The following is a 26,909-nucleotide window of genomic DNA, read 5'->3' as shown; positions in this document are numbered from 1 at the left end:
AGGTATTTAGTATGGATTTTCCTCCTCCCACTTCTCAAGAAAATCTCGTTTTCATGAGTCACAGCCTTATCATGACACAATATGATCACAGTTACGTTAGGTTAGGTTTTACATCATCATCATCATCATCATCATCATCATGATCAACATGAGTTTTTTTGGTGATGTAGGTAACCCCACGTTTTTCGGATGTTTCCGATAATTAAGTGTGATATAAGGCCTACCTACCTGCCAAATTTCATGATTCTAGGTTGATTCTAGGAAATTACCCTATAGGTTAGGTACTAGACAGACACCACAGACAGACAGTCAAACAGACAGACAGATAGACAGTCAACGAAGTGATCCTACAAGGGCTCCTTTTTCCTTTTGAGGTACGGAACCCTAAAAATAGGCGTTTCATAGGCAACCTAGCTAGCCAGTGATAACAAAGCCTCGGCGTTTTGTCACAAGTTCCCTAACTGTCATGAACTGTGGCACTACTGTGAACGGCTCAATTACAAGTGATGACGAAACGTCAGCGGTTTCGCTGCTATGGTTTCGCAGTAAAGATATGGTTAAGGCATAAAAGAGTGATGTCTTATGCGCCTTTCACAAAATTCTTCCGACCAATAAGGTGTTACGCAAGGCGGTCCTAGCGGTACTACTTTTCAAAACACGCGTCCGTCGACCGACCGGACCGTGTCACTCGGCACAATTTCGAACCTCAATACCTACCTACCTATAATTTTATACTATTATGATACGTAACAGAATTTTGTGGGTTATTGGTGCAGATATAAATATTTATATAGGCAATGTCAGTCGCTATCAGTGACATAATCGTTGTCGAAGATTAAATAATACACTACAATGTGGGTTTTTAGTGAAACGAATCGCTAAGAAGCTATTAAGAGAAAGTATCTAAATCTAAATATATAAAACGAAAAGGTGACTGACTGACCTATCAACGCACAGCTCAAACTACTGGATGGTCAACCAACACACAAAAATTAAAAAGTGTCATTTCTTCTACAGTGGTACGGAACGGAACCCTTCGTATGTGAGTCCGACTCGGACTTGACCAGTACTTTTGACTAGAAACTTGAACTTACAACACGTAAAACCCCTGTTATACAATAACAGGTTGTTAACACACGTAATGTCCTGTGAAAACGAGTACAAATTCGACGCTGTATCAATTCGCGAAACTCAAAAGGTTATGGCATAACAGAATTTCCATATGGGGTTTTGTAATACGCAACTGTTGATAAAACTGTGTGGACTGTGGTGACATTTTTAAAAGAATTACTATTTATAATGTTTTATAATGTCATGATGCCTTGAGTAAAATTGAGCAGCTGGCGAACAAAACTGTATAATTGTGCGAAATAAAATTTTACAGGAAAAGTAAGAAACTGAATGAAAGCTGTTGAAACTTTACTGTAGGTAATTTTACCGTTTTGATCGAAATCACGTTAATACTTTGCATACCTTTTAGGACAGTTTTAGATTGTTTTGCTTGGAAGTGAGTTTAATGTATTTAGTGATCGAAACCACGAGCTCTGGAGTCTGGACTCAATTGAACCAACAACGTCCAAATTAACGGTTTTCATTTTATTTTATTTATAAGACAAATGTTTTCGATAAATCATAAAAACAATTGATAGTTTTGATGATAAAAGAATAAAGTACCTAGTCCACAAGTGCAAAATCATTAAATGTAAGTTAAAATGATGATACATGTTATAGAAAGCGGTGAACCTTTTATTTTACTTAAAATACATATTTACATATCTTTACACACAAAATAATAATATAGTAAAACAAAACAAGATACAGATACATAAGAAGGAAAAGGGTGAAAAGAAAGAAAGAAGAAGAAGAAAGAAAAGACGCTGATTTACCAAACTGAAAAGGCAGTCACATTGCTAAAGCAATCTCTTACGAACAACCTTTGGTGAAAGGATTTATCTAATTTGCCAGTTTATTATGTTACAGTAGTAGACATAACGCTCCCCATATTGTTGAAATCAGGGAAATATGTTATACATTATATTTGTTGGCACGACAGCGTTACATCATAATATAAGGAAGGTGCTTAGGTCTTTAAAGAGATAGGCAAACAGATAGGTCCTAACATTAGACGCGTAACTCTAGTACCTAACTATGATGGCACACGGCAATTAACTTTAGTTTCATAACTCATAAGATTGTCCTAAGCAATTAAATATTATACCCCTATTTAAATTTTCATCCCGTTAGGTCTTGAATTTTTTTTAATCCTTTCTTAGCGGATGTATACGTCATAATAGCTATCTGCATGCCAAATTTCAGCTGTAATTTCAGCAGTTTGAGCTGTACGTTAATGAATTCGTCAGTCAGTCAGTCATTTTTCGTTTTATACATACTTATATTTAGTTACTTAGTCACTGTTAAGATGATATTCATGTTCTAAGCTTTAATTCATAGATGGATGAACTTTTAGAAGTTATTAAACGTTTAACTAGAAATGTTTTGACAGGAATTGAAGTATATTCCAGATTTTACAGATTGGCGGTTAAGGCATTTTACTAAACCGTGAAACTGTTTAAAAAATCATCTCGATGTATTTGAAAATGACTCCTGAAATTGCAATACAAATGTCGCGACCTACTTTGTGATTTAAAAATTTATGAATTTGACTTAGATTGTCTTTTAAACAGTTACGTGCGTGCAGGGCCCTCTTTCCCACTGGGCACTCTGGGCACGTGCCCACTGCCCAGGGCCCACGATCGATAGGGGCCCACTAGTCGCAGCCACCAAATCACCAAACTATAAACGACCGACCGCAACTTTATTACCGAAAAACCTATTTAAAATTTATTTCAAAAAAATCAAAGGTCAACAAAAAAAATAAAAACCGACTTCGTTACATAAACACTAAAAATTGAAAAATAATTTAATTTATTACCGAATATATTATGTATACAAGAGTTATTATAGTTCCATAATAATACTTTTTGGTGCCGGTGCCAATTAGCTTTAGCTGCGCGAATCGTCTAGACTTCATATTTTTATGGGACTCCACAATGGCACCTCATTGGCACCGACCCCAAAAAATATTATTATGGAACTATATTAACTCTTGTATACATAATATATTCGGTAATAAATTAAATTATTTTTCAATTTTTAGTGTTTATGTAACGAAGTCGGTTTTTATTTTTTTGTAAAAAATTTTTATTTCACAATTTTTAGTGGCCCCATGGAATTATGCTATGACTGGTTAAAAATCTACTGTTTACTAAGCTATTACACTGATCGCGAGCAATTTACTCTTATCCGTTGAGGAGTTCCAGTATCTATCTTCGAAGATGTTCATCAGATCTTCACCAAATTGAAATGGGACCAACTTTGAAGTATACCCTTTCAAACAAAAAAAGAATTTTCAAAATCGGTCCAAGCGTTTTTGAGTAATCGGGGAACATACATAAAAAATAAAAAAAAAAAAAAAAAAAAAAAAAGATTCCGACGAATTGAGAACCTCCTCCTTTTTTTGAAGTCGGTTAAAAAGGCCCTCTCAAACATAGGACCATAGAGATTGTTAACCAGTCAAGACTGACTTATATCCGAGCCTTCTTGTTTTTACGTACTCTGTCAAGATCATAGGGGCCCCGTTATTCTAATGTGCTTAGGGCCTCCAATAGGTTAAAGACGGCTCTGCGTGCGTGTATTAACTTGTGATTCACTTTGTTGTGATTGTGGGTGAACCGGACCGGTGACATAATTCACTTTCACTGAGACCACCGGGTTCACGAGTGATTCGGTTACTGTACAACTATTGTGGGTCTTCCTGGGTATTAGTTTTAACGTGAAAGGAGGAAGGTGTTCAATTAATGATATAAATCTAGGTCATGTTAGACCTCTGGGTTCCATTGCGTTATATAATGTTATTGATGTAATTATCGACCCTAATGGCTTAATACAACTTATAATTAATATCTATAAATTGAATAATGTATTAGATAAATATGATGTTAATAATTTAAGTATGCTAGATTCAAAAGGTGAGCATTTTGATAGTCAATCTAATTAGATGTCAATAATTACTAAAAAATGTACTGATCGTATTAAAATTAAGGGAATAAAATTTACAAAAATACATAATAATATAGTTTTAAATCTACGATTTTTTACTGTTGAAACTGCACTGAATAACTTTCTCAATATTGTAATTATTTGAAATGAATATATTTCCTTTTGATTTTACTGTTAAGGCGGTCTCTCCGTCACTAGCTCCATACAAACTCAATGAAATTTTGTAGAAAAATACATAAAAAATGAAAATAAAAAAAGATTCTGACGAAATGAAAACCTTCTCCTTTTTTGAAGTCGATTAAAACCATTCACTACAAGAAGAGAACATGTTGTATAGAAGCAGGCGTTACTTTGCGGAAGTCCATGATATACAATGAACCAAAAGCTTAATTTGCTATAATCCGCTGAAACAGGTCGAATCTGTATGATGCAACATGCAGCATGCGAAATGCACCGCCCGCCCTCCCACTGCTAAACATGCAGGAAGAAGCTGCCACCAGGCAAGCAATACGCACCACGACCACGTAGCACGTAGCATGTTTGGGATTTGTGTGGTGCTACATACAGATTCGACCTGTTTCAGCGGATTATAGCAAATTAAGCTTTTTGTTCATTGTATAAAGAAGAGAACATGTAAGTAACTGTAATCAAATAATTTGCTAGTCCCAAATATCAATAGGTAAGTAGGTACAATGATTGCAGATCACAAAACACAAAACAAAGGAATCTTACATCATTGAAGAAGTATTTGTATTGCCAGAATTTTGACAAACTTAAAGACATTTCTTTGAGTTGTCACTTGGCGCAAAACAAAATGTTACGCTAACGAATACCAGTTTCCGTTTAAAAATGAAAGTAGACGATTATGTTAATAAGGTAAGGTTTTTGGAACAGCAAGAAGTTCAGAACTGTTAATTTAACTTATGAAGCTAATTTAAACAACACTTAATAGAACCCATCTATTTGTGGTTAAAATGTTTCCTACTAATGAGTTATTAACTAATTAGTTAATTAATTACCTACCTAAACAAAATAACCATTGAACTAAGTAACTAATCTAAGTTCGTGAGAGTTTTTATAGTTGGACAAAATAAAGAGATATATTTTTGCCATTGACTTATATATTACTTCGTATGGACAGGGCCATTGAACAAACAAAATGGCACCGACTCATTGGTGCTTTAGCAACAATGCAACCTCAATGACGTCTGGATTTCAAACAAGTCGTTCATTAGTATCTAAGAGGTGGCGCTGATTTATTTGGTTCCACAACCGTGAAAATTTTTGTCCGCTTGGGCATATCTTGTCATTTATATCGATGATTTTTGCTTAGTTTGTTTAGAAGAGAAGACGTAAGTAAAACTGGCTGTTATAATTTTCTTAAACTTTTGTTCACAGGAAGATGAAATATCCATAGCTTAAATAGGGGCATTTTAATCATAAACAATTCTAAGCAACAAAAAGTATCTTATGCATACTTTTTTTAAATATATACATTGATAAAATCGATCAAAACTTGAGAATAATAAAAAATATAGATAAGTAGGTATGTACAATATACCTAAAATGACGAAAACAATTATGATTATGTACATAAATATGTATAAGGAAGATCTCTGTAATTATAGCACCGGGGAAGCAAAATTCACAGAACAAAATTTTGACCGTAAGCAAAGGTCTTACCACAGATAATCTACTAAATCGTAATATCGATACAGAAGCTCCGCTGAAGGTTCTGGTATCGAGAGGAATGGCTCTGAAATGACGTCTTCGTCTACTACTGATGACATCACTATATACTCTGAAAAGTAAAGATATTCGACCAATACATATAAATAAATAAGCATTTGCTTTCACAGCAGTCACTTTTTCTGGTTCTTTTAACAGCTGTTATAACATTTTACATTCATTCATAAGTAAGTACAAAAATGAAGCTACTTATGTTAAAAAGTTTATTTCGATGAGTTGAATAACTTTAAACTTACAAGTTTCACTAAGCTGGACCTTCCTTGCTAATTATAAAACCCGGCTAAGTTTGTTGTGGACTCTTCTCAGACCTGGGTGCATTTGGAACCCTCGCCTCGTAGCTTTAGTTTTAAGTTCGTTTTAAAATTATCATTACTATATCATTGTATATACAAATCCAACAACCGACCATCAAAAAGTGTAATTTATGACCTATTTTGAATAAATTATTTGATTTTGACTTAGACTTTGAATTTAGTTGTGCACGAATCTTTTAACTTTAATCACATTACTAAAATTAAAAAATAGGCTATATTTTTATTTTGCTAAATACCTACCTAATATTGTATTTTATTATAAATGAGTTTTAAGTTTAACTTCATGTTCATTGCTTTTAAATATATAGATTTTAAAATAATTTCCAGGTCAGTAGTTTAAATATTACTTACCTACTTTAAATAAATAATTGTCTATGCCTAAATTATAATTGAAAGAACAAGAATGTATTCAAAGTATACGTAACAATGATACTTCCTAGATCATTCGGACATCTTATTGTTTAACGAATGTGAAAGGTGGTTAAAATTAATGTTCTTATATAAATCTAATCAGCAACTAACATCCGAGATTATGTTAAAATATTTAAATTTCATTTCCGTTTCTTTTCTTTAATTTTAATAGGTATTACTTATTACTTATGGCTTAGTTACTATATTTGCCAATTTTCGGCTAAGATTTTACCTGAGTTTATTGCAAGAGTCGAAGTGAACATGTCAAATACCAGTTTGTAATGATGCTTAGACTATGAAGACATTTGTAATTACTCCATACATTTAATGCTTTATTTAAGGTCATTATATTTATGTATTTCTTATAAGGTGCTTGAGTTTAAACAGAAAGACTTTAAACAATGTGTTTTATCCTAGTTTTTAAGCCGAAAACTTATACACCTACGTAACGGCATGAAATAGTGTAACTTACTAAAATTGTACCATCACCTTACTTGCCTATCTATTTCAACAAAAAATTAGATTTTGATTTTGAATGAATCTGCATAAATCCAAACATTCCCAGACATTACGGGTTTCCCACAGTTAAGTCCAGTGCGTCCAAGTCAGTCTCATTTAGCTTAAAGTTACATAACTTGATTTAACCGGCTACGTGAATTGTTAAACTTTAACCTAATCTTACGCAAGTGTGAATTTGTTCTATATTTGAAACACATAATGTAATCTATTGTATATTGTGTAATTCACTATCAAAAATGTTATATGATATCTTGAAGACGATGCTAGTGCAGTGTAGTGTATATCCGTGAAAGTTACATTTATTTTGGTAGAATAATCATAATCATCATGATCAACCCATCACCGGCTCACTACAAAGCACGGGTCTCCTCTCAGAGTGAGAAGGGTTTTGGCCATAGTCTACCACGCTGGCTATGTGCGGGTTGGTAGAGTTCACACACCTTTGAGAACATTATGGAGAACTCTCAGGTATGCAGGGTTCCTCATGATTTTTTCTTTCACCGTTAAGGCAAGTGATATTTAATTAAATAAAACACACATAACTCCGAAAAGTTAGAGGTGCGTGCCCGGGATCGAACCCCCGACCTCCAATTAGAAGGCCGACGTATTAACCACTAGGCTTTCACAGCTTTGCCTTTGGTAGAATAGCTTTATAATATTTTGAATGTAGACAGTTGCTCATCTATCTTGCAGCATCTTTGAGATTATAATTGTTTTCACTAAGTTTTATGACCTCGTTTTTCGTAATTTTATTCTTCTTCAGACTTTCACTGTATGATGATGCTTAGTGATAATTAATTAAGTAAATACCTTCTTGTCTTGTACACTCATCATCATGATAATTTATATTTTAAATTTTACTGTCTGTTAATTTTCACAGCTAAATTATAATTATACACATTGTTACCATTTTTTATGGAATTAAAAGATTGCACTTTAAAATAACTTATTAAAGCTTACAGAAATAGATTTTGGCCACAAGATTCCATTATAGAATTGCTTCCAAAATATTATACCACCCTTTTGGGTATAGTTAATTTTAAGACCTTATTATTTTTTTGAGTTACAAAAATGAAATTAAGAATTAATAAATGTTAAGCGTACAAAGGGGTCTTAATAGATAATATGCAAAATTGTAAATGTGTAGGTTTAATAGTTTCTGAGTTATCGGGGGGTCATAAGTAGCTTAAAATGGTTCGTGTAAATATACCTACACACCACAAGACGTATGTCGCCGTTCTTTATAAATTTTTTTTCTTACAAGAACTTGGCTTGGAGTGTGTCCAAACCAAGTTCTAATAAGAAACAATTGCCATGTGTCTTGATTTAGGTTAAGGAATGTTAAAAAGGTATCATACCATCTAACTGTGAAGGGTATTTGTGTGCGGCGAATCCCGTCGGCGCAGAAGGCCCTGTGTGTAGCTGCCCGTAATGCGCGGGCGCACTAGCACCGTACGAGCTCGGTGGAGCATACTCGATGTGTGTGGGAGGTGGACCGTAAACCGCTGTAGCTGGAAATTATAATGAGAATATTTTAAAATTAGACAAAAAATAGTTATTAATGCTACAACGCATTATACAACGTAAAAATAATATGGTGCAAATAGTTAGCAAAACCGATACTAATGAAAGAGGAAAAAATTCTATCAATTATTGTTTAGTTATCTTGTGTTAAGTACATCATTTTGTTAATAGAAACTTGGAAGATTCAAAAATTAAACTATTAAGAAGACAACCACTAAAAAAAATACAACGTTAGTTTTAGTAAGTATACCTACGCAAAACCTGAAAGTACCTAGTTTATTCGGAATCAGTAACAGAATCAATTGCTCAAATCATTTTTTACTACGGGTTATATTTTGACCAAAAAAATACTTTAAAATCCTGCAAGTTTGAACACCTAGTTGAATTGACAACGACTCAACACAACAAGCTTACAACTTCGTAATTTTCATTAAATATTTTTGAAATTTAGTATACCTACCTACTTATTATAATCTTTATGAATGTCCCTGACGAGCCCTACAATGAAATATGTAGTAACCGTATAAAACATACTACTGTAAAAAAACGATTAAAGTATTTTATTCCAGCTACTTACAATTTGTATTGGTTACAGAGCTCATACGTAATATTTTATGTAAGTATGTAAAATTTCACACATAAAATGTGTCATGAAATTTTAACCATATATTTTGATGAGCACCTACTCTAACATAAATTAGTAACAAAGTTTTAACGACTTTAAAGCTGTGCCAAATAGAGGCTGTTACAAGATTTAGTAAATTCATGAGCGTGCATAAATCATAGTCATAGTAATTTTGTAAAGGATGCTAGTATGAATACTATTGTCGTAATTAAAGGTCTGAACTCCTAAGGCAGAGGTGACCAAGATCTTACACATTCTAAAGGTACCTACATAATTAATAGGTTTTAAAACTAATAAAACTAATTCAATACAATATTAACCAATAGATAGAGAAAAAATAAACTTAATTATTAACTACTAGCAGTCTTAGAAAGTCAAAGTCAGTGTTTAGAAAGACGGCACAGAATAAATTAAGGTAGATGATTCTGGTAGTTTCCAGAAACTTTTTTGAAAAAAAAACAATAAAATGATGACTTGTCCACTTATCTCCGTACTATTAAAACTAATTTGGATATTTCGTATAGACTATAATTTTTCTCTCATTTTTGTTCCGTTTACCGTGAAGATCCTGGGGCCATGTGTGCAAAAAAATTACGGAATATACTTTCACCACGGTTAATAGCCTCATCTGGTGACAGAAGGGCTGGCTCATTTCTTGTGCAAAGGATCAATGGCTGGCCTGGTTGTTCAGCGCGAAAATGTAGCCAGTATTGTTGATATACCATTCCAGGCCGGTATGATTTGTACAGTAGGTAATCTGACTTTAAGTTTTATTGTAACACTAGCTGACCCGGCGAACTTCGTAGCGCCTAACAGTCGATTCTTTATTTTTTTATTTTTTTTATGCTTACAATTTTTTTAATTTTTCTCTCCGTAACAACCATCCCCATACTTCAAGGAATATTATAAAAAAAGAATTAGCGAAATCGGTTCAGCCGTTCTCGAGATTTGCGATCAGCAACACATTTAGCGATTCATTTTTATATATAGAGATTTTCAAAGAAAAAAAAGGTAGGTAGGTACTTACATATTGGTTTCTTCGGACTCAAAGCAGCTGAGCTGACGATCTTCTTCCCGATGTTGCTGACAGCATCACCCTTTGAGGATATAACCTTGCCCAATGTGGCTGCTAGAGCTCCGCCTCCCTTGATGAGCTGGCCCTTCAGGATGGTTACTCCACCAGTAATGGCTTTCACGGCTTGGAAAAGTGTGTACAGGATTGATTTCTTTAAACCCCAGTAGTCCACTTTTTCGCTGTGCTGTAAAAATTGGTAATTTTTATCATAACCCCTTCAAAGTAAGCACGGTTCAATCTTAGACTTCATCGTCACTTACCACCAGGTGAGATCCCAGTCAAGGGGTTTTGTAATGGAATAAAAAAAGTGTAAGTTGATGTTCTTTAGAATTTTTTAGATTTATTAATTACCAAAGTTCAGGTCGATTACTTTAACAAAACATCGGCAAGGTCTGATCCCGTACCTATGTAGTTGAAATTCCATGGACACGTACTAAGCGATTTGCCTCCTCGTTTCTAATTGGAACCGCTATGACGTGAAACGCCCTTCCGCCATTCGTTTTCGACTCCACTTTTAATATCATTCAAGTCAAAAGTGAATAGGCATCTTCTAGGCAAGCGCGCTCTATCTTAGGCGGTATCATCACTTGCCACCAGGTCTAATTGCAGTCAAGCCCTAGTCTGTAAATTTAAAAAAAACTTACCGGCTCATAAGAATATCCAGTTTCGTGTTCAGAGTGTTCAGAGTGACCATTCTTGCTAGATGCCGATGCTATGAAGGAGGCGGCACCAGCAGACGCTTGCCCCAAAAGACTAACTTTACTCTGCAATGCTGAGGATGCTTTGGATACTACCGCTGATGAGATCGCTTGAGCTGATGATCTTTTAGGTCTGTTGGAAAGGAAAATGAAAGATTTAATGGGTAATCAATGAATGAATGAATTATGATGACGAATGAATGAATGATGCCACTGTTGCGTTGGAAATAAGACTTAAATTATTAATGCCCGGTTTCTGAACTCGCCAGTTATGTTCTCATTAGCTATTGATTCAATAAAGTTATGTATAGGATAAACGTCGTTTAACTGTCCATGCGTTTCTGAATACAACAATAACTGTGCAACCGGTAACCAGTTCATTATTATGTCACTAGATGGGTCTATTACAAGAAACGAGTTTGAACTGCATATTATTCTTTTATTTCGCCATCAACACTAGTTTTATTAATAATAGTATTTTTTTCTATGCTAAGTAAGTGCCTAAACACTGTTTTTGGAAAACAACGAACAATTTACTATTAAAATACTTTTTAATCTAAAAATACGCAAACCTACCTACTGACAGATGAAACGTCAAATAATTTTATGGAACCGATAAACGGCGCACATTGGCCATGAACGGAGTTCATCTTGCATTGCGTTATAGCGCTATTGAATAGTTAAACCGTCGATAAAAATATTCAGAAACTGGGCATAAATAGTTCTTTATTTCTTGGCAGAATTGTAATGCTAGTAAAAGTTGTTTAGGTCAATAGCGCTAATCCTATTTGATAACTGGACGGGGGAACGAACTTATTAGTTCCTAATTTGGAAGTTTACTTTCTTTCCGTTCCACGAAGGCTGTACCTACCTTAAGTATCTAATGACATCAGCTAACATCTAGTAAATAATGTAGTTAGTTTAAGTGATGATGTAAGATGATGACATGCTAGAAATATGCCAAGGGACAAGAAATAATACCTATCGAAAACTTATTGAAAAATCCTATTAGTAAAGGATTATTTAAATGATAAGAAGGCTTGGGAATGAGTTGCTTAACAGCTTTATGATAGTTCTAATAAGTTTAAGTGATTTTGTAAAGTGGTGATGATAAAAAAAATACCCGGCTGAGTTTGTTGTGGGCTCTTCTCAGACCTGGGCGCGTTTGTAACCCTCGTAGCTTTAGTTTTAAGTTTGCGTAAAAATTATCACCACTATATCTTACAAAGCCAACAACTGACAATCAAAAAGTGTAATTTATCCGTACTAATATTGTAAATTCCAAAGTGTGTCTGTCTGTCCGTCTGTGTGTCTGTCTGCTAGCTTTTCACGGCCCAACAGTTAACTAATTTTGATGAAATTTGGTACAGAGTTAGCTTACATCCCGGGGAACGGCATAGGCTACTTTTGATCACGGTAAAATAAAGAGTTCCCACGGGATTTTTAAAAACCTAAACCCACGCGAACGAAGTCGCGGGCATCAGCTAGTTACCTATAGTTTGAATAAATTATTTGATTTGATTTAGGTATCATAAAACAGTGGATGATCTACCTCATAATCTCTTCAGCTGCCAAGCCTTCAGCAAGTACTTCCAGCTGCTGCGGTGACATCCTGCTGATTGCGGCCATGTCAATGATGTCCAGCTCTATAGTCCTCTGAGCTGGGGCCGCCATTGAGGTAGCCATGCAGACCATGCAGATCCAGACCTGGGGAAGAACATTGACAATACATCAATATAGTATTTTGACAGGGAAGCAAAAATACAGGTTCTTAAATCGATAGTTTAAATATTTCTGCATTGCAGCAGTAATATTTCTTCAGTTGTATCTGTTTCATTGTAATTTAGGCTACGATAGGGCAGAAGAATAATTAAAAGAAGAATTTCTTTAGATCCTTTTTAGTAAACTCAAACTCCAACTCAAATTATTTATTCCGAATAAGTAAGTAAAGTTTTACGCTTCCTGATTGTCAATTTTTTTATTTGTAATATGATATCTGGTGTATATATGATAGTGGTGATAATTAATACGTACTTAAAACTAAAGCTACGAGGGTTCCAAACGCGCCCAGGTCTGAGAAGAGCCCACAACAAACTCAGCCGGGTATTCTTTTTATTATCACCACTTTACAAAATCACTTAGAACTAACACAAAGCTGTTAAGCAACTCATTCCCAAGCTTTCTTATTATTCAAATAATCCTTAACATTCTAATAGGATCATTTTCAATAAGTTTACGTTCAATTTTCGAGTAAAATCTGCAAGACCCACTTTGAGATGTTTCTAACAATTCACTTTTTCTAATAAAAACTAAATAGTTCTCTTTCAAGTAGGTAAAATAGATTAAGTACTTAGCCAAAAGGAATTTTTATTTTAGTAACCACAAATTCAGAAATAAAGAGGCATTAATGGGGCCGATTCTCTGGTACACAATCTCTGGTTGTTTGCAAGTCGTTCAACGCACATACAGTCACGATTACAAAATAAAAACTGGTTAAGTGCGAATCGGACTCGCACATGAAGGGTTCCGTACCATCATACAACAAATAATTAATATCTTTTAATTTAATTTCATTTTAATTTTCATGGCGGCCATTTTGATTTTTTATTGTTTGTTGTTACAGCGCCAATAGAAATACGCTGTGAAAATTTTAACTCTCTACAGTCTACTTATTACTGTTCATGATATACAGCCCGCTGACAGATAGACGGACAGACAGATGAAGGGACAGCGGAGGGTTATTAATAGGCACCCTTCGGGTACGGAACCCTAAAAACGAAAGTTAAGAAAATGAGTTATCCACATTTAGTCATCATTTTTAAGCGACTCTTTGGTCTGACGTGTTTACATAATATTCTTTAACGTTGATGCGCTTGACCATCAATGACTTTTGAACTTTTAAGGTCTTAACTTAACCTTTAATTTTCGGTATGATCAAGATGTACCTATAAGATAATCATGTTAAAGTTTTTTTTTTTTAAAGAATATTAGCCATGTTAAATGACTTATATTCCTCTTTCCTCTCCAATTAAGCGTCAGGCTTGTGCTAAGAGTAGGTACGACAATAGTGCAACGGGCGGGGTTTGAACCGTCGACCTTTCGGTTTTCAGTCCTCTCCTTTACCGGTTAAGATGGAACATGATTATCTTATGGAAGATCTCAACTTGCCGTAGCCTAAAGGTCGTCACTATCATAATCAACCCATCGCCGGCCCACTACTGAGCACGGATCTCCTCTCAGAATGAGAAGGGTTTAGGCCATAGTCCGCCACGCTGGCCAAGTATGGATTGGCTGACTTCACACGCCTTTGACAACATTATGTGGGTTTCCTCACGAGGTTTTCCTTCACCGTTAAATCAAGTGATATCATAATATCTAGGTCTGAAAAGTTAAGGGTGCGTGCCTACGATCGAACGCCAGACCTCCCGAATAGTAGGTCGCCGTCTGAACCACTAAACTATCATTGCTTTTTAGGTTTTGGTCAGGAAAACATAATATTATTTAGTTATGAATTTTATTTCTTTGCCCAACAGTTGGTTTCTGCGAGTATCTCGCGAGTACTCGCCTTGGCAGTGAAAAGCGAAAGTGATACGTGAGGCGGCGGCGCGGCGTTACCACAGGCCTGCTTCCGCTTACGGCACTGGTTCTAGTGGGGCCACGACGCGAGCGACGAATATTTTATTTTATTTTTATTTTTATTTTATTTGGGCCAGTAAACAATTGCATATTAAAAGTTAAAACTAGGTACGACTTAAATAATAGAATAGGTACCTAAACCGTTTTTTTTCGATAAGTCAAAAATTTGCAACGCGTAAAATTTAACTCCTCACGCACCTTTTAACTTTTTGTGTCAAATTTCATGTCAAAAGTACGATTTTAGTCCTTGTTTTAAAGGTGAACCTTTTGACGTGAGAGTTGACCCCATTCTAGGTCCATGGTTGACCCATATAGTTAAAATGGCGCGTGAGGAGTCATTTTATCTAGTTATAGTTTACTTGTCACTGTGTTCACCTTACTATGAAACTATGAAAATCTATTATTAGCTTCTAGTAACTTAATTTTAAGATTATTAAGATCAATAAAAGCTGTTGTTTTTCCTAATAAAAAAAAATAAAAAAATATATAAAAAATAAAAAATAAATTGGGTATAATAATCACTGAGAAATAATTTATTTTTGATGTTGTCAAATAACCAATTGAAAGCGTAGGTAAGGTAGGTTTAATATTTTGAGATTGACTTTTTTTCATTGGCTTCAATAATTGAATGGCGACACAAAATAAAATAAAACGTTGAATTTCGTGGTTTCGTGGCCGTATACATTTAAATTCGCTAAGAGCATCATTTCCTGTTGTCAATAATAAAATTTGTGGGTTAATTATGTAGAAAGGATGATTGTTCTTAATGTCAACTATTATGCTATAACGTCTAGATCTTGCTAATTTATGTGAATCTCTGAGTAAGGTTTGTTGTTGGTTGTTGTATTTTGCTTCAAGAAGTAATTAGACCAGTGTTTTAGATTATTTTGTTGTATTCTTCCGTTGAATTCCTTTCCTTTGTTTCCTTGATATTAGAAATGTATTAGGTGTATTATCTTTCGTAATTCATTAAGGGCCTGTTTCACAACCGCCAGAAAAACTTTATCCATCCATACTAGTATTATAAATGCAAAAGTGTGCCTCTATGTCTGTCTGTATGTCTGCTAGCCTTTCACGGCTCATCCGTTCAACCGATTTTGACGAAATTTGGTACAGAGATAGCTTGCATACCGGGGAAGGACAAAGGTTACTTTTTATCCCGGAAAATCAAAGAGTTCCCGCGGGATTTGAAAAACGTAAATCCACGTGGACGAAGTCGCGGGCATCATCTCGTATGACATGTAAAATTATTATGTCACCCTCACCTAATAATAGTTTGATTGGTCTATTGAACATTTCTCCGCACAGCGCCGCTTCAGTGGAAACGCACCCTCATAGTATCAATAATTATTATGTCGGCTCAATAGAATGATCACGTCGATAGGTCTACCAACTAGGTAGTCCGACTTCGACTCCGACACGAAGGGTTTCGCACCATCGTACAAGAAATAACACTTTAAAAAAAAATGGCAGCCAGTTTGAAATTTTTATAATTTATTGTTATAGCGGCAATAGAAATTTTAACCCTCTACATATTTCGGTTCATGACGGACGGACGGACAGCGGGGGCTTAGTATTAGGGCCCCGTTTGCACCCTTCGGGTACGGAACCCTAAAATTGCACCATGATTTACAACCATCAATTTTTATGTCCTCTAACTACATATTATAGAAGTGAGTAAAAAATGGCTAAAAGGAAATGAACGATAGATGGTTATGGTGACACACGCTTGGATGACCAATCAGATTGCATGGTATAAGTCTACTAATGCTAACGTTTGTTGACATAATATAAAGTTTCCTAAGTAGAACTAAAACATAGAAATCTAAACATAGAAAATTATTTATTTATTTATTTATGCATATAATACGACAACATTACCGTCTTACGAGTATTAAATTTTTTTGTAACTTGTTGACACAATATGTCCGGCTTATAGTTTGTTGTGGGCTCTTCTCAGATCTGGGCGCGTTTGGAACCCTCGTAGCTTTAGTTTTAAGTACGTATTAATTATCACCACTATATCATATCATCTTACAAATAAAAATTTATGACAATCAGAAAGCGTAAAATTTTACCAACTCTGAATAAATGATTTGAGTTTGAGTTTAAGTTTAGAGTTTAAAGTCAGGCTATCTGTAATCTGCTGATTATAATATTTGGTCAAAAAAGTCCATACAGTTTCTAATAAACAAAAATGTTGCTAAGTAACGATAGATTACAAATAGATTATGTATAGAAAACAGATGAGAGGAGACCCGTGCTCTGTAGTGAGCCGGCGATGGGTTGATCATGATGACGATGATATTTTGCGTTGCAAATTGAGATACCTAATTAGCAACAATGAAAGTCTGCTGATTATCAAGTTGACACTGTAAACGTTAAGAAAAAAGGCGTGGTATTGTAGAAATCTTCGAGAAAAGGGAAGTCCGCTTTGAGGTCACTTGTTGGTATGTTAACCTTTCCATATTTTCATAAAGAGGGGTTGGTGTGTCTCTCTACCACTCCCTAAATTACAAAAGCTGGACACAGCGCTATATTAGGCTGGACATACAAGTTACATAATACCTAGCTGCCCCGGCGAACTTCGTACGGCCTAACAGTCGATTCTTTTCCAGGATTTTCTTTAAATTTTCTCTCCGTAAGAACCATCCTCGTACTTCAAGGAATATTATGAATAAGAATTAGCAAAATCGGTTCAGCTGTTCTCGAGATTTGCGATCAGCAACACATTCAGCGATTCATTTTTATATATAGAGATGAATGAGATAATAATGATTGTGTTGCAATAATAATAAGGATGCCTATTAATAATTTTGATTTGTGTATTAAGATTTCAAATTTGCACGCCATGGTATGGCAGATTGTAGCACGAAACGAAAACAATTGTAATTAACAACTTATTTATGTACCTACCTACAATCAGCAAATAAATGATTTGTATTTGTGTTTGTAACAAATAACTAAATCTGCGTCACGCTACGAGACGAAGGCGCTTATAGATATAGCGTAATATTAGAATAGGTACTTAGTGAGTTTATATTATTATCAAGTGCACAAATCTTCATGAGTTGTAATTAGTAGCCGATGAGTTTCCGGGATAAAAAAATCCTAACAGGAGTTACGCACTCATTCGATCCGAGTCCGTGAAAATACGTTTCGAAGTTGTTAATAGAACTATTTGTGTGGTACCTAAATGACAATATAGATATTTTTTCTATGTATTTTCACGGATTCGGATCTGATGAGTGCGTGAGCGATCCCAGAAATCTCGTGTTCCAGAATTCAGGCAATATTTGCATTTTGCTCCATTTGCGTTGCCAACAAAATAACTGCGTGTCAGACTGCTGACAGTTCAGGGTTATACAATGAAACAAAAGCTTAATTTGCTATAATCCGCTGAAACAAATCCGCTGCAAATGTTCATGGGCGGCGGTAATCACTTAACATCAGGTGACCCGCCTGCTAGTTTGCTCGCTATATCTATTAAAAAAAAAAAAAAACAGGTCGAATCAGTATGGTGCAACATGCAGCATGCGATGTTGCACCATACAGATTCGTCCTGTTTCAGCGGATTATAGCAAATTAAGCTTTTGGTTCATTGTATATCATGGACTTCCGCAAAGTAACGCCTGCTTCTATACAACAGTTCAGGGTTATTAAAAATGGAGCGCTACATGAAAGAACAACGTGTTTTCATCGCAAAGCCGTGGAGGCCATTTATCCGATATTTTTAGTTCATACGTTGACTCTATACCGTACCGTTTAAACACCTTGTATTTTCTATCAAAATTTTTTTTTTTTTGTAAAATTTGGAACAGCCTGTATAAGACGAACAAATGCAAGGCGTCGATATCGACGCGCGTAACGGGTTTTTGTATAACACGTACATGTACAAGTAGATACATTATGCCTGTCGCAGGCCAGGTTGCGGCCAACGACTCATAACGTAACCGTATGAACGAAAGTGAGTCCGTTTTGCTTTCTGAACGACCGCTGTGCCACAAATTATCTGCATTTGTCATATTTATTGTGTTTGACGTTTGGTTTGACTAGTAGGTATCGATGGAAAGCGATCACGCCCATCACTAGCAGAAGGCTCAGGCTGAAATCTATAGAGCGTGCTTTGACTTTGCTTAGACTTAAGTCACTGTTAAAACGAGACAGATTTATGCCAGCTATAGGATGTATAAGCGCTGTCTCGTTTTAACCTTGTCTTAAGTCTGAGAAAAGTCCGTCCGAGGGCGAAACATTTCTACTGGACAATATGTAATAACATCTCAGTGTAAAACGTTTCCGCAAATAAAGAATCTTTGAATCTTTGCGCTTCATAGATCTCACCCTCAGTTTCAGCATTTTACAGCTCGCCGAAGAGTAGGTACCTAACTGCTGAGTGTCCTAGCGGTTTCTGTCCGGAAGAACCTGCTCCCAAAGGACTAGATTATACCTCTGCCTTCAGAACAGGCATATAAAGAAGGTAGTTACGAAATTTGTCCTGAGTTTAGTATCTAGCTTATGCTCGCAACTTCGCCAGCGTGGACTACACAAATTTCAAACCCTCCAAAATTCAAAAATCCTTTCTTAGCGGATGCCTACGTTATAATATCTATCTTAATTCCAAACTAGCTGATGCCCGCGACTTCGTACGCATGGATTTAGGTTTTTAAAAATCCTGTGGGAACTCTTCAATTTTCCGGGAAAAAAGTAGCCTATGTCCTTCCCCGGGATGCAAGCTACCCCTGTACCAAATTTCGTCAAAATCCGTTAAGCGGTTGAGCCGTGAAAAGCTAGCAGACAGACAGACAGACACACTTTCGCATTTATAATATTAGTATGGATTTCAGTCCGATCCGTCAAGTAATTTCAGCTGTGCGTTAATATATCAGTCAGTCTGTCAGTCAGTGAGTCAGACACAGTCAGTCACCTTTTCCTTTTATATCTTTAGATAAATAATTCTGCCTTTAGATACTTCGCGACATCCTAAATCCTAACGTGAGCGATTATGAAGCGAACGTGAAGCGGCGCGGCAAACGACAACTGTCGATGCAGATTGCAGTCGTTATTATCTATTTCAGCAGGTAGTAAACAATTATTTAGTTATAGTAATAAGTTGGAATCCATTTACAACTAGGATAAATTTAAAACTCTAAATTCGAATGTAACTCTGTTTGTCTGTCTGTTTGTTCCATTTTCACGACTCAGCCATTGAACCGATCTTAATGAAATGTGGCACAAGGATGGCTTGCATCCTTAGGACATAAATCAGTAAGTTCTCACCACGAGATTTTTTAAACGTTATTCCACGCGTACAAAGTTGCGTATATCATATAGTATGAAAAGCAAGAAGATTAAGACGTTTCAAGTAAGTATGAATAGTAAAATAGTTTGCGAGATTAAATCGTTTCAGAGACTTGACTATTCGTCGGACGTAATGAGCGCGTTACGTAATCTCGTGTCAGTTGTGAACAAGCGAGACGAGTCGTTACGTTAGACGAAAAAGGTTAAAACGGAACTTGTCGGTTTACTTTTTAATTTTTTTTTATACGTCGGATAAGTGATTTTAACTAGCCACCGTTCAAAATTAATCTTTGCGAAAATTACGTGTTGTTTTGCGTGCTATTTCGGCATGCTTTAATATACTTAATTAGTAAATTGAGTATGTACCTACTTATGTTAATATAGAGCCTCAATAGCTCAACTGGTAAAGAAGTGGACTGAACACCGAAAGGTCGACGGTTCAAACCCCGCCCGTTGCACTATTGTCGTACCTACTCCTAGCACAAGCTTCACGCTTAGTTGGAGAGGAAAGGGGACTATTAGTCAATTAACATGGCTAATATTCTTTAACAAAAAAAAAGCGGAGATATCCTAATGGTTGATTAGTTAGGAGTAAAGTTCTATCCCGTACACGCATCTGTAACTTTTCGCAGTTATGTGTTATGTGCGCTGTAACTTTTAAGAAATGAAATGAATTTTACTTGGTTCAATGGTGAAGGAAGTTGAGTTGAGTCTGTGTGTTGTGAGTTGTGTTGTGTTGTGTTGTGATTCTGCTGATCTGCACTTGGCCAGCCTGGTGGAACTGGACTGTGGCCCTTCTCATTCTGAGAGGAGACCCGTATTTAGTAGTGGGCTGGCAATAAGCAGAGATAATGATAATGATGATGATGAAGTAGTTTAGAAGTTATGATAAAAGGAAAAGGTGACTGACTGACTGATCTATCAACGCACAGCTCAAACTACTGGACGGATTGGGCTGAAATTTGGCATGCAGATAGCTATTATGATGTAGGCATCCGCTAAGAAAGGATTTTTGAAAATTCAACCCCTAAGGGGGTGAAATAGGGGTTTGAAATTTGTGTAGTCCACGTGGACGAAGTCACGAGCATAAGCTAGTAAGTGAATACAGTAATTTTAAGTGAATATCCAGATTCCAGATAAACGTGAACTGAGAGTTTGTTAACCAAGAGAAAGAAGATTACTCAGTTACAACATTTTGTGAATCGATTACAGCTTAGTACATTAAATATTCATATTCACTTAGATTATGAAATATAATCAGTGAAGGTTGGTCCATTAATGGTAATAGTGCAATCCTATAAAACTGTAAACATTCACCGTGATGGACTCTTGTGTAACTAAACTGTGTCAGATGTGAATGTATAGATACTTGGATAGGATCAGGTTGGCGCACTTTATTTGCTAATAAATATACACTTAAGTAAGTTATTATACTTTATTTTTATGTATTTCGGTCTGATAAGTAGGCACTTAATATTTGTTTGTACTTATTTCTACACGAATGCACAAAAAAACCGGCCAAGTGCGAGTGAGACTCGCGCATCGAGGTTTTCGTATTACAGTCGTATTATTTCGACATTTTGCACGATTAATTCAAAACTATTATACATAAAAATAAATAAAAATCTATGTTAGAATGTACAAGTAAAGCCCTTTCAATGATACCCTATGGTATATCAATATTGCTTTGTAAGTTAAAAATACTAATTTTGTTTATGAACACATTTTAATATCTTTTTCTGTGGTGTAACCACAAATTCACGATTTTCAGATTTTTTCATTTACTTGAGCTTAAGACCTACTTTCTTACCAAATTTCATGATTCGCAAAATCAGATGACAAATTTAGCTGGATCCGTTTTCTTGCCGGATCCTGCAATCCACTTTTCCACTTCTTTTAATTTAACGACCACGCCATGTAAAGGGATGACAATTAAACACGAGCATCAGGCACTGATTTATTCTTTCTTCTACTTTCACAACTCATCTGTCATATCAATTCTGTGTCAGACCTGGGCGCGTTTGGAACCCTCATAGCTTTAGTTTTTAAGTACCTAGTATTAATTATCACCACTATATCATATTATGATCTTACAAATAAAAATTTATGACAATCAGGAAGCGTAAAATTTTACCAATTCTGAATAAATAATTTGAGTTTTGAGTTTGAGTTTGAATTCCTTACCTATCCTCACAATAAGCTTGTGTGAACGCGTGCATTGGAATACTGTTGCTACTAAACCGGATCCTACAAAAAACCGTTCCCGCAAAGAATCGGATATGGCAGTGTGAACGGGCCGGAAGTCGAGTCTATGTAAGATGAGTCAAATATGTGAAAGTAACAGTAATGTGCGAACATAAGAATACCTCATAATATACCTGCTACCTATCTAGGAGATGTATAGGTAATCTTACGTAAAATCCAATGTTCAATCCAACATTTACCAACTATTCACACCAAGTTTAGAATTAATAGATGCTAAACTTTTTACAATCAAAATTCTTCAAGAAACCAAAAGTTTCAAATAGAGCCAAGTTTTTTTGCACAAAATAATATTATATGGCCAGAACCCTTCTCACTCTGAGAGGAGACCCGTGCTCTGTAGTGAGCCGGTGATGGGTTGATCATGATGATGATGAATATTATTAGCTCTAAATTATAAATGGGTAGGGGTTCCTGGGCGCTTATGAAGTACTAGCTATTGATATAGCTACGAGCATAAAATAAATGAAATTCAGCAATTTCTCACTGTTAGGAAAAGTGTACCTGCCTACAACTGTTTACAACAATGCCTCCACTATAGAACACTCTTTTTACTTAGATCTTTTTAGAACTATTGTTAGTGGCAGTGAAAACGACATACTATCATATTATCATGACTTCTAAGTTCTACATAATTATTAAAAACCTTACCATAAGGTTTTATTGACTTCTGAATCCTCTTTTTTGTCTCTATGATGTTCTAAACCTTAAACTTTCCTACTTTTAGGGTTCCGTACCTCAAAACGAAAAAGGGACCCTTTTAGGATCACTTTGTTGTCTGCCTGTCTGACCGTCTGTTCGTCGTGCCTGACAAAAAACCTATAGGGTACTTCCCGTTGACTTAGAATCATGAAATTTGGTAGGTAGGTAGGTCTTATAGCACACGTAAAGGAATGTCATCCGAAAACACTGAATTTGTGATTATATCACAAAAAAAATTAAAATTTGTTCATGAACAATTAATTAGTATTTACACTTTCAAAGTAAGAATAATAAAATGTATAATATACCAAGTGGGGTTTCATAATATAAAAGGACTTTACCTGTACATTCTAAAACAGATTTTTATTTACTTTTATGCACAAATAGTTTTTAATTTATGTCGAAAAAATACGACTGTAGAACGGAACCCTTGGTGTGCGAGTCTGACTCGCACTTGGCCGGGTTTTTTTCTTCAAATAATGCCCGTGATTTTATCCGCGTGGATTTGGGTTTTTAAAAACGAAAAGGCCGTAAAAAGCTAGCAGACAGACAGACAGACCGACAGACAGAGACAGAGGTATCTCGTTTGGATACCCAGCCCTAAAAAGATAAAACTTCATCGTTTCAAAGTTTGACTAGTCAATCCTTCGGTTTGGCAATAGGTGTATGCATTTTGAAATAGAGATTTCAATACCCAACAAAAAATTAAGTTATTGACTTCTCTTCTTCAGGTACCTCATAATTAACCCATCACCTTAGCCTAGTGGTTATTACGTCCACCTTCTAATCGGAGGTCGCGGGTTCGATCCCGGGCACGCACCTCTAACTTTTCGGAGTTATTTATGTGCGTTTTGATTAATTAAATATTACTGCGTAATATTTATGTACCTATGTGTAAAATTTAGAGGTGCGTCCTAACCACTAGGCTATCACAGCTTATTACTTACTTACTCTTTTTTATTGGCCGCGCCAAAAAACAGCTTTTTAATCGCCAAAAATTAAATATTCAATTTCCATTATACGCAGCTTGTTCATTAGAACTTTTTGCAACGACAAATTGATTTATCATTTTATACTCATCTATTCATAACCTGAGTACCTAGGTATGTATAGCTATATATATATATATATATATATATATATATATATATATATATATATATAGCTATATACAACCTAACAGCTGATGTGGTGTCGAAAACACTTTCTCGTTTCAAACGACCAATCATCGAGAATATTAGATATGTCAACAAAAATCTGAATCGGATTAGAATTGATTTAATTTGACTATAAATCGCCCGAGAAAGTGAGGTATGGGATATTTTTAATGTGTCCGTAGATATAGAAAGTTTTTCTAGATCGTGTAAGTAATAAGAACTAGTTTATTCTGAGGTTAAAGACCTATGAAATAATTAGACTTCTTAACAAGTTGAAATAGTATTATGATGTAGGTATATACTGTTAAAATTTTGGTCGGATACGTTAGAATGATAGGTAGATACGTAGATTTAATACCAAAGGAGGAGCTAGATGAAAAAATTAAAAACCAATCGTATTCTATCTATTCTAATTTGTGTAAAGATGGATTTTGTTATGCTCTTTTACTAAGACTAATAATCATGAATTGACATTGACAGTTAACTTTTTTAATGAGACGTAGATAAACAATCAAACGTGAACAGAATAATAACTTGCATTTTCCCCTTACCTTGATATTACGTGTGTTAGTCATCCTGCAAAACATGTGTTAAACGAGAAAGTCACTAGCGATTCACACAATCCACACACAGATTATTTATTAATTAAAAAAAATCAATAAAATCGAATATACACGGTCTAAAAATGTTGGTCACGAATTTTTCAAAATGGCGTACGTTGCCGCCGAATTTTCGATTCGAATTTCGAACTTTCTCGCGCGCGCAATACGCGTAAGTCGTCACTCAGTCGCAGTCACTCTCACCGGTCGTTGGAAACGTTTTTCTTTTTATTATTTATAGCGATCCCCGCTCTTGTTGCAATTGTGCATTATCTCATAATACTGTTATCAAACTTTATTTGGGGCATCTGATAGCTTCGGGCATTGATTTTTGAACTAAAAACGACCGACAAGTCGATCTAACAAACTCAAGCTTCGTATTAACAATGCAATTTAGGTCAATAATAGGATTTGTAATGTAGGTCACTTACCCATTTGGGACTGTCTAGAAATAATAGGATGTAAGTATATTCCAATTCTTCCTCATAGAAACATTTTTTTCATTATTTTATATATTTTAGGAATAAGAAAAACTATTTTTAAAAGTATTAATCCGACAAAAAATAATTAGTAAGTAAGATATTTTTTCAGAATTATAAAAAAATATTTTACACAATCTATAGGTAATCTTCTAAATAGGTACATAATAAGAAAACCTGACTGACTGACGGCCTGCTGATAGCTATGATACGAGTAATATGATGTAGATATCTGCTGATAAACGATTTTTGAAAATTCAACTCCCTAGGGGGTAAAATAGGGGGTTGATATATTTGTGTAAACCACGCGGACGAAGTCGCTGGCATAAGTATGTAATATCCTCACAGTGAATGCTTACGTCTTTTGATACTGTATTATGTTTCGATGGCTTACATCATAGGTAAACGGAATTTCCATCTCAATTTCATCGTTTCCAGCTTTAGCGGTTTCCGATAGGCCAATGAGGAACTAAAAAGCTCTGCTATTATTGTTGTATCAATTTTTATATTTGTATTATTTATAATATTCGAGAGTCATTGCGAATCATCTCGCTCGTAGGTTTGACGACTTCCAGCCTCCCGAACAAGCCGGATTCCGAAAAGGCTTCAGTACCATAGATCACATCCAAACGCTGCGGCAGGTTATACAGAAGACTGAAGAGTATAATCGGCTACTTTGCTTGGCGTTTGTGGACTATGAGAAACCTTCGATTCGGTGAAAACTTGGGCTATGTTGTGTACTATTATATATTCTGTGGTTGAGGTCTTTACAGAGATGCCGGATCGACTACCGGTATGTCCAAGACATGTTATATGAACGCTCAGAGTCACTCAGCGGGCGACGGAGAGTATGCTTGGAGTTTTTCTACGTGATCAAATCAGAAATGAGGAGATCTGTAGGAGAACTAGAGTAACCGACGTAGCTCAACGGGTTGCAAAGCTGAAGTGGCAATGGGCAGGGCACATAGTTCGGAAAACCGATAGGCGTTGGAATCCCAAGGTGCTGGAATGGCGACCTCGCACCGAAAGACGCAGCATTGGAACACCCCTCACTAGGAGGATGGATGAAATCAGACGAGTCACAGGGAGACGCTGGATTAAGGCGGCGCAAGACCTTGGCGTGTGGCCTCTCTCATCAAAAAACTTACGAATATCTATGTCAATCTATTCAGTAGGTAGGTAATTTATAAAAACATATTATTATACATTTCATCCCACGGTATAGTGGAGTGGAATCATAGCGAGAGAAAGAATATTACATAATTATTTAGCAACAAATATGGTAATAATCGAGAACGGAAACAAAATCACAGGTCAAATCGGAATAGTTGAATAACCTTTTATTTTTTAACTGGGTTAGGTAGGCTACTCGGTGGTATAAGTCCATCAAATTGCTATTGCGCTGGAACCATGTCTCATTAACATCGAAATGACGTCATTTTGACGTATATTTAAGTAAAAATATACCATAAGAGTCAACCGGGGACCCGAGAGCTGGCAGCTACCTTGATCAATTAGTTTTATTATACTTTTAATTTAGATTTAAGTTTTTTAATATAATAAACGAATATTTCCAGGTAAGAAAACATTATACCTAGTTTAAATTTTTTCTGTTGGCCAATTTTGCTTCTGTGCATGTAATTACCATACCATAATAATATTTAATCACTAGGTTAACTGAATAAATGTGGAGCATTAAAACGAATTGGTTATCTAACCACATCCTTCACTACATCCGACTGCGCAAGAGTTGATGATGTGTTTTCACTGTAACAGTTATTATTGGGGCTGAGGAAACTTGT

At 35.5% G+C, this 26,909-nt stretch overlaps 1 protein-coding gene across 1 annotated transcript in view; it reads right to left on the bottom strand.

Annotated features, from left to right (window-relative positions):
• Positions 1-24,814, bottom strand: part of LOC117986830 (uncharacterized) — a 30,379-nt gene extending 5,565 nt beyond the window's left edge. The window contains exons 1-5 of the mRNA XM_034973751.2: positions 24,581-24,814; positions 12,527-12,681; positions 10,921-11,107; positions 10,229-10,460; positions 8,411-8,563 (exon numbers count right to left, since the gene is read on the bottom strand). Of these exons, the coding sequence (XP_034829642.1) occupies positions 8,411-8,563; positions 10,229-10,460; positions 10,921-11,107; positions 12,527-12,681; positions 24,581-24,616 (763 nt within the window). The 5' untranslated portion in view covers positions 24,617-24,814. The remainder of the gene's footprint in view (positions 1-8,410; positions 8,564-10,228; positions 10,461-10,920; positions 11,108-12,526; positions 12,682-24,580) is intronic.
• Positions 24,815-26,909: the final 2,095 nt, after the last annotated feature.

The sequence above is a fragment of the Maniola hyperantus genome, chromosome 12 (genome assembly GCF_902806685.2).
Source record: "Maniola hyperantus chromosome 12, iAphHyp1.2, whole genome shotgun sequence".
Taxonomy (NCBI): Eukaryota; Metazoa; Arthropoda; class Insecta; order Lepidoptera; family Nymphalidae; genus Maniola; species Maniola hyperantus.
This window is presented reverse-complemented; position numbering and strand designations above follow the sequence as displayed.